The sequence below is a fragment of the Amblyraja radiata genome, chromosome 46, assembly GCF_010909765.2.
Source record: "Amblyraja radiata isolate CabotCenter1 chromosome 46, sAmbRad1.1.pri, whole genome shotgun sequence".
Taxonomy (NCBI): Eukaryota; Metazoa; Chordata; class Chondrichthyes; order Rajiformes; family Rajidae; genus Amblyraja; species Amblyraja radiata.
The window spans coordinates 6,709,279-6,727,599 of record NC_046001.1 but is presented as its reverse complement, the minus strand read 5'-3'; the positions used below and the strand labels follow the sequence as shown (position 1 = coordinate 6,727,599).

Genomic DNA, 18,321 nt, shown 5'->3' with positions numbered 1-18,321 from the left:
AACTGTTTACAGGAGTGATCGCACTTCACACGATACAAGGGCAAGATTAAATAAAATTTTCAACAATTAATATCGTAATGAAGAATTTCAATTGATGATATGTGCAATTAGCAGAAACAGGAGCAAGATCAATTTTGTAAATGAGAATGGTACCAGTTAAATTAAGCGCCTTTAACAGTGTCTAAAGCTCCAGTCAGTAACATTGCAAATGTCTCAGGCTTTCTAGGTAAATCACACATCTGGAATTTTGTAAGGATGACATATGTGCAAATTTTGTATCATGAACACTGTCGGAAAACAACTGTATAGAAAGTCCAAGCAGAAAGAAGAAATACTAATAGATGACCTCCGCTCCTGCGTTGGTTACAGGAGTTTTGGTATCACTATTGATTGCTAAATTCTACCTTCATCCATGTTTAAGACTTGATTACACTTGCTTCATTTTACAAATATTACTATACAAGTGCTCATCAAACTTGAAATTTCTGGTGCACTTGGATTAAAAAAGCACACGGAATTATTTGAGGCAAGCACGTTTGTGCGGCCTTAGTGCTGCCCAGAACACAGGCTAGTAATTTTTCTTTCTGTTGGAACTTTTCTTCCTCTATCTGTTCGGCGATAAGGTATTCAAAGATGTCAAGAATGAAATCAAATCAACTTAGTGATGAACGAGATTGTACCTTCCACAATGTGACTTAACAACACAAAGAAATGAGTTGATGTGACGGTGTCGTGAAGGGCTTTTGCTATTAGGTGAGATAAATGTAGAACCAATACTAACAACATGGAGTAAATAAATCTCCAACTTTACTAAGGACACATAACACATTTGCACTAGAAGGCCCCTTTATCTATGCCGTACATTAAGTGATATTAACAACAGTTTTGCAAGCAGTAATAAGGACAGGAATTTCATCAATTTGACCTCGGTTCTCACTGAAAGCGTAGATAGACCCAAAAAAGTCTACCATTTAAATTAGATAAGGAAGAAAGAAATGTATTAATATAGCGCATTATCACAATTAGCTTCTTTGAAGTGCAGTGACTGTTGTTACATAGGCAAATGCAGCAGACATTTTGCGCACAGCAAGTTTCAATAAAGAGCAGTGTGATGATTGAGCGGTGAATCTGTTTTTGGTGATAGCTGGCCGAGGGAGGAAATAGTGCCACAGTGTCCACCTGAACCACTGGAACAGATAGATGGGGCTTTGAGGTTTTTTTTTTACCCAAGTTAATATTGCTGCCCGTATTCTCAGTGGCTGTTCTACTGATGATGCGACTGCCTGAAGGAACAGCTATGCAATTTTCACTGTTGGTACAAACGTGACATCATCCAGTAGAACATGATGCATAGAAAGCAGGAAGCAACATTTAAGACGCAGGATATCGGGATTTGGGTATACTCGAAGTATTTTACAAGCAGCTACTTGTAAAAATGTATTAAGCACGCTGCTTGGCTACGAATTAGATTGGGGAATGATAAATACACTACCAGCATATTAAAGGCAAATGTGACTTGTGAGTTAATTGATATTCATTCATTATTTAACTCTGGATTTTTAACTGTGGTTGTTTTTTAGCGCATTGCCTTTGCTTGTTTCAGTAACGCTAGCTACTGCTCTCACATTCAGTCAACGGGCGGATCTTGTTTAATGAATCAATTGATATGAGTGCTAAAATAAAACAAAAACGACCGATTGTGAAGTTTAAAATAAAATTGTGATTTGTCATTTATCGATTGGAAAATTGAGGGCTTTGTTGGGGTGGGTTGCTAATTCTGTGCTCCATTTAACCTTCTGATTGATACAACACACATTCCTCCCTGGTTGGTCTGCAATAGGACACAAGGCACCTTTGCTCAGTCTGGGTAGATGATGAAACCGGAAAAGGTGCTATACTTGTTGTTATTGCCGCCATGGACTTTTCCACCGTCAAGCTTCACGTAGACTTCATCTCCAACATCCAGATGCAAGATGACACTGTTGCTGGCGTAGTCATAGTTCTGATCAGCATCCTGGGCAATGGCACTAGCTCGTACCTGAACCAACACAGAACACAACAAATATCAATGATAGTGACCAATCTCTCAGGTTATCTTCTTTTCCTCCCTGTACTTTCCTGGAGCTCAGAAAATGGACAGGTGACCCATGGTACTCAAGGTCAGGGCTTTGCCCGGTGCCGTTCTGGAGGCAAACATTTGGGGTCCACAAGGGTAATGAGGATTAACTCATCGCTTTGATTATTCCGTCATTGCCTTTAGAGAGGTGCATTCTTCAAATCCAATCTGTTTAGTCAGCCAGTGCTTCATAAATCAAAGCACTCCATATATTTCCTCAGTTGAACAGAACTGGGAAATTGATGAATGGAATTCGACTAAGAATCTGCCTAATTACCCTGTGCTCCATTACAGACATGCAGAGTGTTGCCGAAACACTTTAATAAACATTTTTCCATCATGAACACAATGAGCATGTGATGAAAAATAGTCTTTTACCTTCTTCCTGCCATGGACCATGTTCAATTTATCGTCTAACTAACTATCACTTTCCTGGAAGAATCTTCATCCAGGTTTCCCTGTTTTCTCTCCGTTAGATAATATGACAGGAACCTAATGAGCCACTTGCCCCTTCTTCATTTCCTGACCCATTCACACACAAAATGCTTCAAAACAATTCATGAACAGATACGTCCCAAATGTGTTACTCAAATGTAGTGCAATAATTTCATAGTCAAACTGGCTTGAATATTGGAGGGACTGGGGAGTATAAAGAGTTAATAGTCTGGGGTTGATATTAATCCACGATGAGTGTTGAAATGTGCTCAAGAACATCTTTTGAACCAAACCATTAAAAGGAAGAAATGTTCGATGTGAGGCCAACACTAGCCAAGACATCACACGGCGAGCCTCTGTGTGCGGTGCAGTTACATTTCATCTTGCCCTTCAGACACTGAATTCTCGCAGTAAAATGACCGTCTTCTGTCAAATTCTTTAACAAAAACGTTCCTCAGGCTAAAATGGTCACAGAGCTTTAAAACTCTTGAGGGTTTAGTACAAATCTTCTTGAATTTACAAAGGATCTAAGAAGGCTTCGTACAGCAGATTCCATGAGCTTGTAAGACACGTGTAGGATCACAGTGGTCACAGCGCGGTATACACTGGAACAAAACAGACCGAGGACATTGAATCTAAGCAAATTGGCCTTGTAGCTTTCAGTATGTATTTTAAACATTCAAAAAATGACTGTTATGAGAATAATGAGAAAGGCATTCCTTGTGCACAAAACAAATAAATGGGATGCTAACCAATGTGTGTAGGAAGGAACTGCAGATGCTGGTTTAAACCGAAGATAGACGCAAAATGCTGGAGCAACTCAGCGGGACGGGCAGCTTCTCTGGCGAGAAGGAATGGGTGACGTTTCGGGTCGAGACCTTTCTTCAGACTGCTTCAGTCTGAAAAGTCACCCATTCCTTCTCTCCAGAGATGCGGCCAGCCCCGCTGAGTTACTGCGGCATTTTGTATCATCAACTGGTCTTTTACCTCCCCGTGGCTGAGACCATATCCAGCAGCAAGGAGTTTGTCTTTGTACAAAGTCAGGCTTTGTATTTACGACAACTGCCTCACAGCTCCAGCGAGCTGGGTTTGACCTTGGCTGTTGTCTGCATGGAGTTCTCATGTTCTCCCTGTGGCATTTCCCCGAGTCCTCTGCTTTCCTCCCACATTCCAAAGCCGTGCCGGCTGGTGAGTTAATTGACGATTGTAAAATAGGTTCTTTAATTGTTCTGTTCTGGTACATACGGCAACTAAACACTCTTGACTCTTGTGTAGGTGGGTGGCAGGAGAATCGGGGGTGAGGTCAGTGGGAATATGAGAGAGAACAGGTTACACAGAAATGAATGGGGGAATAGAATGAATGGGGTTGCTCAATGAGCTGGCATGGACTCAATAATAATAATATAATAATAATAATAATAATAACTTTATTTATAGAGCACTTTAAAAACAACCACTGTTGCAACAAAGTGCTGTACATGACTAATCATGGACAAAAAATTATTACACGACAATAAAAACATTAAAAGAGAGAGTAAAAACAATTAAAAAAAACATTAAAAACACTAAAACAGGAGCAAAGTCTCATGCAGGGTCAAAAGCCAAGGAATAGAAATGGGTTTTAAGATGGGCTGAACGATCTCCTCTGCCATCAGGATATATGAGAAATGCAATTCCACCTTATCCTTTAAGCCAAAGTTTCTATATTCTATGTATCTCTAAACTAAATTATAATTGAATGATAATAAATGAAAAAACACAAGAAAATAGAGTGTTAAATTGCATATGGGTTTAATTACTATACCTTTACTGGAGCTATCTAAACAGCTGTAAAATCTTTACACTCATTTTTAAACCTCCTGCAGTCTAGTCATGGTGCTCAGTGCATGACAGAACATTACACTGCCAAGAGCCACACTTTTTAATATGATGTGTCCCGGTCTTGACCCTTGACAGGTCTACAGGCGTTAACTGTCATTATCAATTGCTGCTTGCTCGCCTTCATCACATTCCCAATACATGATAATCCTGCACCTTAAGAAGGCTTTAGTCTATTCTTCAGTGGTATTCATGATGAAAACTATCCTGTGTGTTGCCTTGCTCGCTGTTGCTAAGGTGAAAGATGACTGGCGGTGCAGAGATTTTCTTCCCCTGCATCCTAGAATGTATTCAGAGGAGCCTAACAGCATGTCAGCCAGAATCACGCTTGCTTTGAACTGATATATTAAATAATGCTCTGATAGCAGATTCAAGTTCTTCCAGCATTTGGCCACCGTACCATGCACGACGTGCTGACAAAACTCCCACTTATAAATTTCTCATCATGACATTTCCGATCATTCTCTGTTTTAAACTGTCTGCGATGGGCACAGTGACCCTGAACCATCCTACAAACCTCCAAATATGCTCTTTATCTTCCTCATATCGTTGCTGTGCTCACCCCTAACATAAGAAGCTCCTCGTCTCTCTCAAGCCTCCCTGCATCCTTCACATTTCGGGGTTTTAAAACACGAATGTGGTGTCACATCAAGTCTCAGTGCAATTTCTATCTTATAGCTTGCGGGATTATTTTGGATTTAACACAAAAATTGCAGGCAATACTTTTGTTTAGTTCATAAGTTCATGTGACAGGAACAGAATTAGGCCATTCGGCCCATCAAGTCTACTGAGCCATTCAATCATGGCATCTTGTGTTTGGAACCAGCCCGTTCATCGAGTGGGGAAGGGGACCCGCCTGGACCCCTTGTTTTCCCTCTCCTCCACAGCAGCTTGTTATTCCACAGCTGTTCTGCGGTGGTGTTGGGGATGATTGTTTGAAGTTCGGATTTGCTTCATGAGGTGGTCAGTGTTGTGATGCCTCGGTAACTGGGAGCTCTGCAGCCAACTCCCCACGGGAAATACTGAGGTCCCGTTTTACACATGGATGTGAGTACAGGAAAATAGGGGCAGAGCAGGCCACTCGGCCCCTCAAGCCTGCCCTGCCATTCAATATGATAATGGCTGATCTGCCCAGGCCTCTGTGCCAGCTCAAGATTTATCTTACTCCACCTTAGATACGTCTAATGACTGGGCGTATCCCAATCTGTGTGCAAAATGGCAAGGCCACTTTCCTCCAATTTCATTTAATTTTCAGGAGATATAAGCACTGCAGGCAGCACACACTGTAAACGGCTCGATTGTAATAGCACGCAACAAAAGCTTTTCACTGTACCTCGGTACACGTGGCAGTAAACTAAACTAAACTGAACTGATGTTGAGCATGTTAAAAGAGGGTGCGCTCTGATTTCTGCGCCATGACATTGTGCCGGCTGGGTACACACACACACAAGTTATGTCGATAGCTCAACAATAAAATCTGACCACTGGGAAAATGACCAAAGGCCAAGCATAGTTTATTTTTTCGCATTATGCGGCTGAAAAACTTTTGAAAATGAAATGTCATAATAACCTTCCTAGGTCATCTAATGTCTAAATTTGACCAGGCACTCTTGGATTGAAAGCTACAAGGAATAAACTCTGTGTTTAAATGTACCTCTACCATGTGCTGTGAAAGAGTATTTAGATTGATTGAATTAAAAGGTACAGCGTGGAAACAGACCCCTTGGGCCCACCAGTCCATGCCATCCGTCGATCACCTGTCCACACTAATTCTATGTTATCCCACCTTTGCATTCACTCGCTACACATTTGGGGGAAATTATAAATGCCAATTAACCTCTAAACCCGCACATATTTGGAATGTGGGAGGAAACCAGAGCATCCGAGGGAACTCACGCGGTCACAGGGAGAACGCGCAAACTCCACCCAAGCAGCCGACAGCACCCGGGGTCTCTGGCACTGTGAGGCAGCACATGTGCCACCCAATTAGATCCGGCTTGATGGCAGTGTTGGGACTAGAATAGTCATTAATAACAAACAAACAAACTGTCATTCCTTCTCTACATCTGTCTGCCGTTAAGATGTTCTCTGAAAGGATTGTGTTTGATCAAGCTTTCATCTCCTCCTTTGGCTCGTGTGGGATGTAGATGTAGCCCAGTCCATCACTCATGGGATGTTACACTGTTTTACAGGGGCTAGATAAATTCAAGTTATTGTTGGCTGTTGCAAACAAACACAGATCAGTGACAGCTGACCCCTCACCGCTGATTGCTACAATAATGCTGGCAAATGACCTCACGGGAAGAATTCTCACGCACACTAATGAGAAATATGCAAATACAGATCGCGGTTTCTGAGAATATTGATGAGCAAAATCAGGTTATGCCAATAAATATTTACAGCTAAACTTTAAAGCCCCTGTCCCATTGGATCAATGCGAACACGTCAACGAGCTTCCCTGATGGCTTAGCTTGTTAAAGCAATGAGTAACAAAGGCGTTAAGCTCGGGGAAGGCTTGGGGAACAAAGATCCGTTTATGCATTTGTTGTTGTAATCGGGGATGATCCACTTGGGAGCTTTCGTTGAGGAAACTATGCCAGACTTCTCGCTTATGATTCCCATCCAGTGAACCACCAGGGGGCGCCGCACGATTGGCAGCCCCGTCAACTGTCTGTCTGTTTTTTCGTCTTTTTAATTTTTAGTGTGTGTTAAAAGTTTGTGTAAATGATCTCTGGTTTGTTTCATGTGGGGGGAGGGGGAGGGGGACGGGGGAAACTTTTTTTTCAGTTTCTTACCTTGCCGGAGATGCGACTATTTTCCGGATCGCATCTCCGGTCGCTCTGCGGCCTACCATCGATGGAGCTGGAGGTCTCCTCGGACTGACTGAGCCCCTTGCCTGGGATCGCTCCAACCGCGGCCTATGGACTTTACATCGAGAGCTCGCAGTCTCGGGAGAGGCTAGTCAGGAGCTCCAAAGTTGACGAGCAACTGAGACACAGCATATGCTAAAGTAAGATGTCCCCATATGTTTACTCTGTTGGGTTATTTTAGTAGAATGGTTAAAAGGGGAATGCCAAAAGAAGATTGTTTGAATCGACTTCTAGCAACTAAACAGAAAAAATCCAATCTGGCTCGTATCAAATAGAACCGCCTCATATTGTTCAAATATTGACCGATTCCCAGGTAGAACTGGTGAAAGATTGCTCAGGGAGCTGGAGGAAGAATCAATAGTGGTTTACAATCCCCAAGGCTCATATGGCCATTTAATGCCAAGAATTAAAGAGCAGACATGTAGAGCAAGGTTTGGACCTGTTGTTTTTAATCTCCGTGTGCGGTTTAAAATAGAACCAGGGCTTCAGTGTTTAAATGGGTGCCTGTCATTTTGATGCAATATTTTTATATATAACCTCAACCTATCAAGCAGCCAGGATATGTGAATGGAGGTTGTTAGTTGTGATCTATGTTTATTACCACGTTTCTGACATCCCTCGTGAATTCATTTAGATTGGTGGCATACGCGACATAAATAAAACAGGCAAAGCTAAAAAGAGCTGGAAATCTGAAAGTGGAGTGTGAAAGGTGGTACACACGTATCAGGTGAGTTGGTACGTGAACCAGGAAAGTTTAGCATTCCCCTTGACAGATTGGAGAGGTCCATTTGTCGTGCCGACGAGGAAAACGGAAGGAATACAAAGAAAACAAAGCGCTGTGGGTTGAGGCACTTATCCTTCTCACAAATGGCCCGGGTCCATTGTGGCCTTTCTGCATCTGTAGACTGCCTTTCACACCAGCACATGTTTTACAACCAAACAGCCTGGCATTACATTAGGTCACCATCACGGCCAGTTTGTACACAGCAAGCTCCCACAAAACAGCAGAGTGATAATAACCAGCTTGTACTACACGGCTATTCCTCAATTTACAAAAGGGACCTGTTCTAATTGTTAAGCAAAGTTATGTCAATCAAGAAAGGCTGGGCAAAACGCAGTCCGGGTATCTCAGTCGCATGTATTCTGTATGCAGAGTAACATGCGATTTATGAGAACAAAAATCAGGTTTGTAAATTTAAAATACATATCTCAAAGAGTCAATGGTGTTATAGTGATGATTTGTAAATCAAACAGAGCATAGAAAATGGAAGAGTATAGCATAGGAACAGGCTCTTCGGCCCATTGGAACCCTGCTATACACAATGCCAGGTTAAACTAACGGCCTCTGCCTACACGTGATCCATATCCCTCCATTCCCTACATATCCACGTGCCTATCTAAAAGCCTCTTAAACACCAGTATTGTATCTGCCTCCTGGCAGCAAGTTCCAGGCACCCACCACTCTCTCACCGCATTGCCACTTTTCATTTCATTGCACATCTCGTATGTGTATGTGACGAATAAACTTGACTTGACTTGACTTGTAAAAAACCTGCCCTCTCTCACCCTGAAACTATTTGATATTTCCACTCTGGGAAAAGGATTCTGACTGTCTATCCTGTTTATGTCTCTCCTAATTTGACATATTTCTTTCAGGTCAAATCCCCTCAAATCTCCAGAGCTCCAAAGAAAACAATCCAAGTTTGTCCAAGCTCCCCTGGCTTATATTAACGAATACTCTCGACTCCAGGCAGCATTATGGTTAATGCACCCCTTTCCAAAGCCTCCACCTCCTTCCTGTGATGAGTGAGTGGAACTGCACACAATACTCCACGTGTCTGGTCTATACTGGCCTGAACTCTCTGATGTGTCAGTTTCCCATAACCCTCAATTCCTCGATCTTTCAAATATTTATCTATCTTAGTTTAGTTTAGTTTAGAGATACGGTGTGGAAACAGGCCCTTCGGCCCTCCGAGTGTGCACCGACCGACAAGCGATCCCCGCACATTAACACTACCCTGCACACACTAAGGATAATTTATTGCCAGCCAATTAACCCACAAACCTGTACGTCTTTGGAGTGTGGGAGGAAACAAAAGAAGATCTCGGAGAAAACCCACGCAGGTCACGGGGAGAACGTGCAAACTCCGTGCGGACAGCACCTGTAGTCAGGATCAAACCCAAGTCTCTGGCGCTGTAAGGCAGCAGCTCTACCGCTGCGCCATCGTGTCGATCCTTATCTCTACCACAAATATATCTGATGGTTCGGCCTCGGGCAGAGAATTCCAGAGATCATTGTTTTTGCCAATCTTTCTATTTTTATCCCTCTGCAGAATCACAATGTTCTCACCTCCATATGCCCTTCCACCTATTTTCGTATCATCGGCAAACTTGGAAACCTTACAGTGTATTCCAGGTCGTTATTGTGAACAATTGAGTGGTAAAGACGACTCCTGGCGTATTTTACCCGTTACGTTGATCCAGCCTGAATAATACCCATTTCTTCCAACTCGGATTTCCATGTGGCAGCCAGTTTTCAATCCATCCCAACGCAATTCCTCCAATACCTCAGGCTTTTCATTTATTCAACAGCCTCTCCAAGTTCCCCTCTATCCACTCTCCCTGTTACATCCTCAAAGAATCCAAGCACGCCTGCCAAACATGGTTTACCTCTCATAAAACAATGTCGACGCGGTTTGATTATATTGATCTTTCCAAAATGATTAGCTGATTCATCTTTGATTATTGACTGTTGGCTGAAGTGGAAGACAGCTGCATCCTTTCTGGCAAGTTTTCCTCCGTGAAAACCTCTTTTGAATGACACGACTAGGATGGACTCACTTTTTAAAAAAAAGACACAAACTCAGCAGGTCAGGCAGCATCCCTGGAGAACATGGATAGGTGAAGTTTTGGATCGGGACCCTTCTTCAGATTGGACTCACTTTAAGCTCACTATGAAGTCAGGCTGTAATTAGGCAGCACTGGCCTTGGCATTGCCTTTGGTTATACACTTGACCCACTTTCTTTTCAGTCACTGACATCAGCCAACCTGCTCCAGCCTTGGTTGGGTACTGATCCACTGGCTAATGAAGCCACAAAGCCGAGTCACACCAATGGGAGACTCAACAAGGCATTATACTGTTCTACCTCTTGCACATAATGCAATAGAGCCCTTCGTGAGAATTAATTTGTATTTTCCATTTGGACATAGAAAAATTTGCAAGTGTGTACAGAAAAGCTCATTCAGCCCATCTTGCTTCTGACAGCTCTCAGAAAGAAGTCCCACTCTCATATATTACTCTGGGTCTCATCACAATTCCTTTGCTCTGGTGCTCTGAACTAATTCTCTTTTGTAAAGGTTCAGATTAGACCAGTGATTCGAGAGAGCTGGTGAGGGGAAGTGGTTTAATCCCTTGGAGGTACAAGGAACTGCAGATCCTGGTTTAGTAACAAAGACACGGAGTGCTGGAGTAACTCAGCGGGTCAGGGAGCATCTCTGGAGAACATGGATAGGTGACGTTTCACAGAGTGCTGGAGTAACTCAGCGGGTCAGGGAGCATCTGTGGAGAACATGGATAGGTGACGTTTCACAGAGTGCTGGAGTAACTCAGCGGGTCAGGCAGCATCTGTGGAGAACATGGATAGGTGACGTTTTGGGTCGGGACCCTTCTTCACTCTGATGACACAATGCTGGAGAAGGGTCCCGACCTGAAACGTCACCTATCCATGTTCTCCACAGATGCTGCCTGACCCGCTGAGTTACTCCAGCACTCTGTGAAACGTCACCTATCCATGTTCTCCACAGATGCTGCCTGACCCGCTGAGTTACTCCAGCACTCTGTGAAACGTCACCTATCCATGTTCTCCACAGATGCTGCCTGACCCGCTGAGTTACTCCAGCACTCTGTGAAACGTCACCTATCCATGTTCTCCACAGATGCTGCCTGACCCGCTGAGTTACTCCAGCACTCTGTGAAACGTCACCTATCCATGTTCTCCACAGATGCTGCCTGACCCGCTGAGTTACTCCAGCACTCTGTGAAACGTCACCTATCCATGTTCTCCACAGATGCTGCCTGACCCGCTGAGTTACTCCAGCACTCTGTGAAACGTCACCTATCCATGTTCTCCACAGATGCTGCCTGACCCGCTGAGTTACTCCAGCACTCTGTGAAACGTCACCTATCCATGTTCTCCACAGATGCTGCCTGACCCGCTGAGTTACTCCAGCACTCTGTGAAACGTCACCTATCCATGTTCCCCACAGATGCTGCCTGACCCGCTGAGTTACTCCAGCACTTTTTAAATTAAATCTCTTGGACCTTGACTGAAGATCCCCCTTCTAATTCCACAGAGTTCTGTTTATGGAAAGTATAATGAGACTTATCAGTTTATTGAGAGATCTTGCACGATGAATATCACATGAATTAGGTCCCCTGGCTGATTGGAGGCTTTCCACTGTAAAGTTGTCAGAAGGTCACCCACATATTTTTGTCGATACCTCTTACCTGTCATTGTTTAATATGGAATCACAGTCAGACTTGCAGAGGGGTGATAAATCTATATTATGTTTAATCAAGCTGCTGACTCACACCGTGCCTGCTTTGATTGCACAAACTTGGGGGATAACAGGGGAAATGAAGGCTGATCTCATTGAGCAGCTTTTTCCTTTCACTTCCAGCTCGTGCTGTTTGATGGTTGTGCCCTTGTCAAACCGGAGCAGGACACATCAGGAACAAGATTATTTACCATTCTTACTTACCCCGCACACAATTCCGTCAACACGACAATAAAACATGATCATAATTCATAAACTAATGTGAAACCATTTTAGATCTCCAATTACAGTATATTCGGGTTTGACTTTAACTCCGAGGGATCCCCTTGAAACATGTGTATTTCCTAATACTATTGATGTGTTCTTGTTATTTTGCAAATTGTGAACTTTTCTTTTTATGAAGTCTCTGCTAAGCATTTAATCACTTTTTAACAGCAGCTGTTTTCTGCAGTGACCTGCTCCCTTCATTCCCAAAAGTCCTGATCATATCTAAAGTGGGGAAGCATCCAGGGCCTAATTAGCTCAGAGATCACCAAATGCACTGGCAACCGAGAGAAGGAAAAAAACTAGTAGAATATAGATGAGTTCATTGAACGAACTCATATGCTCTCCAAAGTGATTCCTTTGTTTCTGAATGTTATTATAACTTGAATTTTAATAACTGAAGTACTGTTAGCTTTAATAAATTTGGCACAGATATCTAGGATTATTAAACTGTTTAAAATACAAATTTTAAAGAGTTAATCACAATTGAATGTAAGGATATTTTGTTTATAAACTGTTGTTTCTTTAAATCAAGGTAAAACAGAACCGGGGTATTTTTGGTTTTTAAATATGTATGTCAAGAGATATAAATAATCTCACAGTCACATGTCACATGTGATAATAAAGTATCATTCATTCATTCAAACTGCATTCTGTGTTCCATCGCATGAGTTAACTGGGAAGAATTGCTTTGGCCATTGTGTGTAGCAACATGTGGAATGGAAAAAGAAAAGCTTTGCTGTTGCCCCAACAATGAACTGAATTAGCACCACCAGAAACTGGAGGAGCAGCACCTCATATTCCGCTTGGGCAGTCTGCATCCCGGTGGCCTGAACATTGACTTCTCCAATTTCCGGTAGCCCTTGCTGTCTCCTCCCCTTCTCAGCTCTCCCTCAGCCCTCTGGCTCCTCCTCTTCCTTTCTTCTTCCTGCCCCCCCCCACCCTGCATCAGTCTGAAGAAGGGTTTCGGCCCGAAACGTTGCCTATTTCCTTCGCTCCATAGATGCTGCCGCACCCACTGAGTTTTTCCAGCATTTTTGTCTACCAATGACCTGAATAACTTGGGCCTTCTATAATATTTGTTTTAACAACATCAGCATAGTAAAATAAATAAAGTTAACGTGGGCTTAATGTTCCCGTGACAGAAAATGCATATCCCTAACTATTTTGCTTCATTATCTTGTCCTTGGATTGAGATGATCCATATAATTAGTTCTGCCTTACAACAATCTACATTTTGGATAATGTTTCTTGTTTATACGTATCAAGTCTTGAAACAATGTCTGGTTATTTTAAACTGATCTCAGGTTCCACGGAAAGTGTTGTCATTGTGTGGGTTTGGAGTGCACGTTTTCAGGAACGGATCAGCTCAACATCCCAGTCAAATGATTCATTGTTCCTTGGGTGGCGGCTGATGCTGGCTGAGATGAGAATTCCAATTGACCAAACACGACTGGAATCGTGTCGACAAGAACACAGGACTCCAGTGATACATCCTGATGTCAAATAATCCAGAGAGTCTGAAGAAGGGTCTCGACGCAAAATATCACCTATTCCTTCTCTCCAGAGATGCTGCCTGTCCCGCTGAGTAACTCCAACATTTTGTGTCCATCTTCGGTTTAAACCAGCATCTGCAGTTCCTTCCTATACAATCTAGAGTTGTTCAGCATGGACCCACCAGGACAGTAGGGTCACCAAAAAATTGTACGTAACATACATCTAAGTACGTAAGAACTTAAGAAATAGAAGCAGGAGTCGGCATGCGGCCCCTTGAGCTCTTTGGGTTAGTATTTCAGACTGAAGTAGTATGGTGCGAAATGTTAAACTTATAAGTAGGACTGAGTGCCATCATTAACTACATTGAATCTGAACTTGTCAACGTTCAACACGACAAAAGTATCTGTTTTTTTAAACGCTGTTCTAACCTGTTGGGACAAGGGTTTCCTGGTAAACAGGAGACAGAGCTGTTTGGATTTCACTGACAATTTTAGGTGAGAGATAAGATCCCTACTTGCAATTCCCATGAACAAAATTAGCGCCTTAATTAATTGGAGGCACAGTGTGTTAATGAAGTTTGTCTCGAGTATAAATCAACGTCAGTGAAGATTATTCATTTTCATTTTATTTTGTGAGGCTTAAATAGATCTTTTGTTCTATTAAACGGCTCTTTGCCTTTAAAATAGATTATGTGACACATGTTATATATGATGATGTTAACCTCCTAGGTGCTGAAAAGTCTGTACCAAAGCAATTAGATCTCTTTGCATCTGTTCTTTTTTTTAAAGAAATCACATGCAAAGGCAATTTTATCGTTTCAGGTCATGCTAGCAGTTATTTCTGGGTGAAATTGCGTCATTTGAGAAATTGGCCTTACACTTCAGAGCAGAGTGCCGAACTACAATCTACCTCATTGGTGACCCTCGGACTATCCTTGATCGGACTTTGTTGGCTTTACCTTGCACTAAACGTTATTCCTTTATCATGATAATAATAGAATAATAACCTCTGAAGAAGGGTCTCGACCGAAACATCACCCATTCCTTCTCTCCAGAGATGCTGCCTGTCCCGCTGAGTTACTCCAGCTTTTCCTACCTATCTTCGATTTAAACCAGCATCTGCATTTCTTTCCTACACATTCCCTTATCATGTATCTATACACTGTAAATGGCTCAATTGTAATCATGTCTTGTCTTTCTGCTAACTGGATGGCACGCAACAAAAAGATTTTCACTGTATCTCGGTACACATGACGATAAACTAAACTGAACTGAAATGTACAGTAATGGCTGCTGTACATCAATCTAGTTTTTAACTCTATCGAGGGGCTTGTACACTGCACTAGTGTCTACCATCTGCCAAGAACAAATTCAAACATTTCCTTGTCGGTCTTCATTGTGGGAGTCCAAGATCTGTGGAATTCTCTGCCCCATAAGGCAGTGGAGGCCAATTCACTGGATGTTTTCAAGAGAGAGTTGGATATAGCTCTTAGGGCTAACTGAATCAAGAGATATGGGGAGAAAGCAGGAACAGGGTACTGATTTTGGAGGATCAGCCATGATCATATTGAATGGTGGTGCTAGCCCGAAGGGCTGAATGGCCTCCTCCTGCACTATTTTTCTATGTCTATGTTTCGATGTTTCTATGTTTCTAAGCTTAAAAGGAGGGAGCTCATTTTACAAAAGTATGAGTGAGGAGAGAGGGGGAACTAGGCACCCATCTGTTGCAATGAATCAGCCCAGCACAGTCTTCTGTGCTCAGTAGGTCAGTGACGTGTGCTGATATTTTATATCATTTATATAAAGGGTAAAAAATGTAAACTTTAATGATGCCGGTTTCAACAAAGGCCAGCGTCTGCATTACTGACACAACATAAATCAATAATGAACAAGGATCTCAACTCCCAACGTCAGTCAGTTAAAGTGGCAGCATCTCATTACCATTGATTTATTAGTCCATTTTAAGTCAATTTCCTAAAGTCAAAATGAGCCACCCTATTATCATTAGGTTCTGACATGGGTTAAATGAGAGATGGGGAGGCGAGAGATATGGGGCTCGACGGGATAATGGAAGTTAGGGTTAGGGTTAGGTGATGGGAGGTGGGAAGAGGGGCAGTGAGGTCTAGGTATAGAAATTTTACAAGGTTACATGTTTTTTCATCGGGATACAATTAGCACCTCGCAGCTAACCCTTAGCTGAAAAGCAAAGCAGAATAAATATTTATTTTGTTCCAATTTTCTCTATCGTCATGCAAAAGTGAAAAGTTATAAATCCATGCACAACAGCACCCTACTATCTATCGACCTGTCACAAGCATGTGTATAATTTAAAGGTGCATCCTATTGACCATTAGACAAAGGAACGGGGCCTCAACCAAATCTAACTGTAACACTCACCATCGTCCATCTTCCAGTGGAAGTCTTGGACAAAAAACAGAAGGAGAAAATCCAACTGGTTTACATTCTTAGTAGCCAGGGGAAGCTCTATGTTAAAGCCTTGTCCGAGATGAACTAATTCACCTCAGATCAGGGATTTCACAAGCCTGTGGAACCTTGTACACACAATTCACATTTCTGGAGGGGGACTGCTCTGGCGGCACAGTGGCACAGCTGGTAGAGCTGCTGCTTCACAGCACCAGAGACCCCAGTTCAATCCTCATCACAGGTGCTGCCTGTGTGGAGTTTGCACGTTCTCCCTGTGACCTCTGGGTGCGTGTTTGTAGGTTACTTGGCCTTAGGTTATTTTGCATTAATTTGTTCATGTACATAAACATTTGTTCATAGACACAAAATGCTGGAGTAACTCAATCAGAAGAAGGGTCTCGCCCCGAAACGTCACCCATTCTTTCTCACCAAAGATGCTGCCTGTCCCGCTGAGTTACTCAAGCATTTTGTGTCTTATCTTCGGTTTAAACCAGCACCTGCAGTTTCTTCATACACTTTACACATTTTGAATTTAAAATTTCCCAGAGATTTCTGAGCTGATCCAGATGAAATATGTTCGTGCCATGGATTAAAACGTTCCCAGCTTTTAGTTTCTACCGCCAGCATGTATCTTGCTCAAAGTCAGGACTGGTATGGGTTAGGTGCAGTTCAGCGATCTCTCTCTCTCTGCTGCCCCCAAATTGGCATAGTCCCCAAGCTCACAGCAGTGCCACTTACTAAATCAAAATGACATTTTCATTTCCCACCCAATAGCTTCCTGAGTGAGATTGTCCAATTAGTGCCAATTAGGTTTGAATGGTGGGCAGTTTGCAACTTTGGACTTGTGTCTACTGGGAACTGGTGTGAGCAGCCCTGGATTCCTTTCATTGAGAATTCTCCAGCTACAGCCATCAGCAGGATAACACTTCCACCCTGTCTGCCTGGTTAAGGCTACGTACCAGAAATGAGAGGAGAGCATGTTTATGCAATGCATTTCCCAGCTCCCACTTTTTTAACTCTGACAATTGTTATAGGTTCTCTTTGATTTCACCTTAATTTCACCTTCCTCTTCCATGCTCCTCATTAGAGACGTGGCATTATATGCAATCTCTCCCCTGCACTGAATCTCTAAATGTTACGTATCAGATCAAGGATCACTGTGAAGCTGATAACCATACATAGGAGGTACACAAAATTGCTGGGGAAACTCAGCGGGTGCAGCAGCATCTATGGAGCGAAGGAAATAGGCGACGTTTCGGGCCGAAACCCTTCTTCAGACTCAGCATTTGAACACAACCATACATAGGACGTTGTTATACACAGGTTGGTTTATACAGAGCAGTGCCATCAGTGAGTCAGCTCGACGTGAAATCAATGCCTATTAGTTCAGAATGTCTCACTGGTGGATTTTATGTGGTTTCTTTAGTGGTACCTGAAGTAAAATATCTTTCATGGAAGAATGGGGCCATTAAGCTGAGAGGCATCACTGATTGTGAGCAGAACACTTTCTTAACCTGTTGCCACTGGTGTCGCAGACATATCTGTCCACAATAACACTGATGTAAAAGACCATGAACCGCGACCTTGTTAAGACAAGTCTCGCCGTTGGCAGGACATCACTCAGTGTGTTGTGTGGCACAAGTACCACGATACTAACTGGCTGAGGAAAGATCCAGCAGAACAAACTGAGCATCCATGAGATGCTGAGCAATCAACAGCAGTAGATTGTACAACAGTATCTTACTCATCCCTTGTTCTCCATGTCAATCTACGAGACCTAACCTGGTTCATTGCAGAGTACTGAACTGCAGCTCAAGAGCAAGCAAATATGATGTATGAATCTGTTACCAAAGGTGGTTCAGGTGCCCCACATGTTTGAATCCTGTTAATGGCAGCGCAGCTGGTAGAGCTGCTGTCTCACAGCGCCAGAGACCCGGGTTCGGTCCAGACCTCGGGTGCTGTCTGTGTGGAGTTTTCACGTTCTCCCTGTGACCGCATGAGTTTTCTTTGGGTGCTCCGGTTTGCTCCCGCTTCCCACTGACGTGCGGGTTTTTGCCCCCAGTGTGTCGGGAGTGGATGAGAAAGCGCGCTAACATAGACCTGGTGTGAATGGGAGATCGATGGTCAGCACGGACTCGGTGGGCCGAAGGGCCTGTTTCCACGCTGTATCTCTGAGCGTTGGATATCTGCACTCGAAACACCAAAACCGCAACTAACAGATCAGAGCAAATCTCTCCAGCCTCATCAAATCCAGTCAGAAATGATGATGGAGAGCAAACA

General features: G+C 43.0%; 1 protein-coding gene across 1 annotated transcript in view; it reads right to left on the bottom strand.

Annotated features, from left to right (window-relative positions):
* Positions 1-1,700: 1,700 nt before the first annotated feature.
* The window catches only part of c1ql4 (complement C1q like 4), a 32,496-nt gene continuing 15,875 nt past the window's right edge, over positions 1,701-18,321 (bottom strand). The window contains exon 2 of the mRNA XM_033015586.1: positions 1,701-2,038. Coding sequence (XP_032871477.1) covers positions 1,859-2,038 — 180 coding nt within the window. The 3' untranslated portion in view covers positions 1,701-1,858. The remainder of the gene's footprint in view (positions 2,039-18,321) is intronic.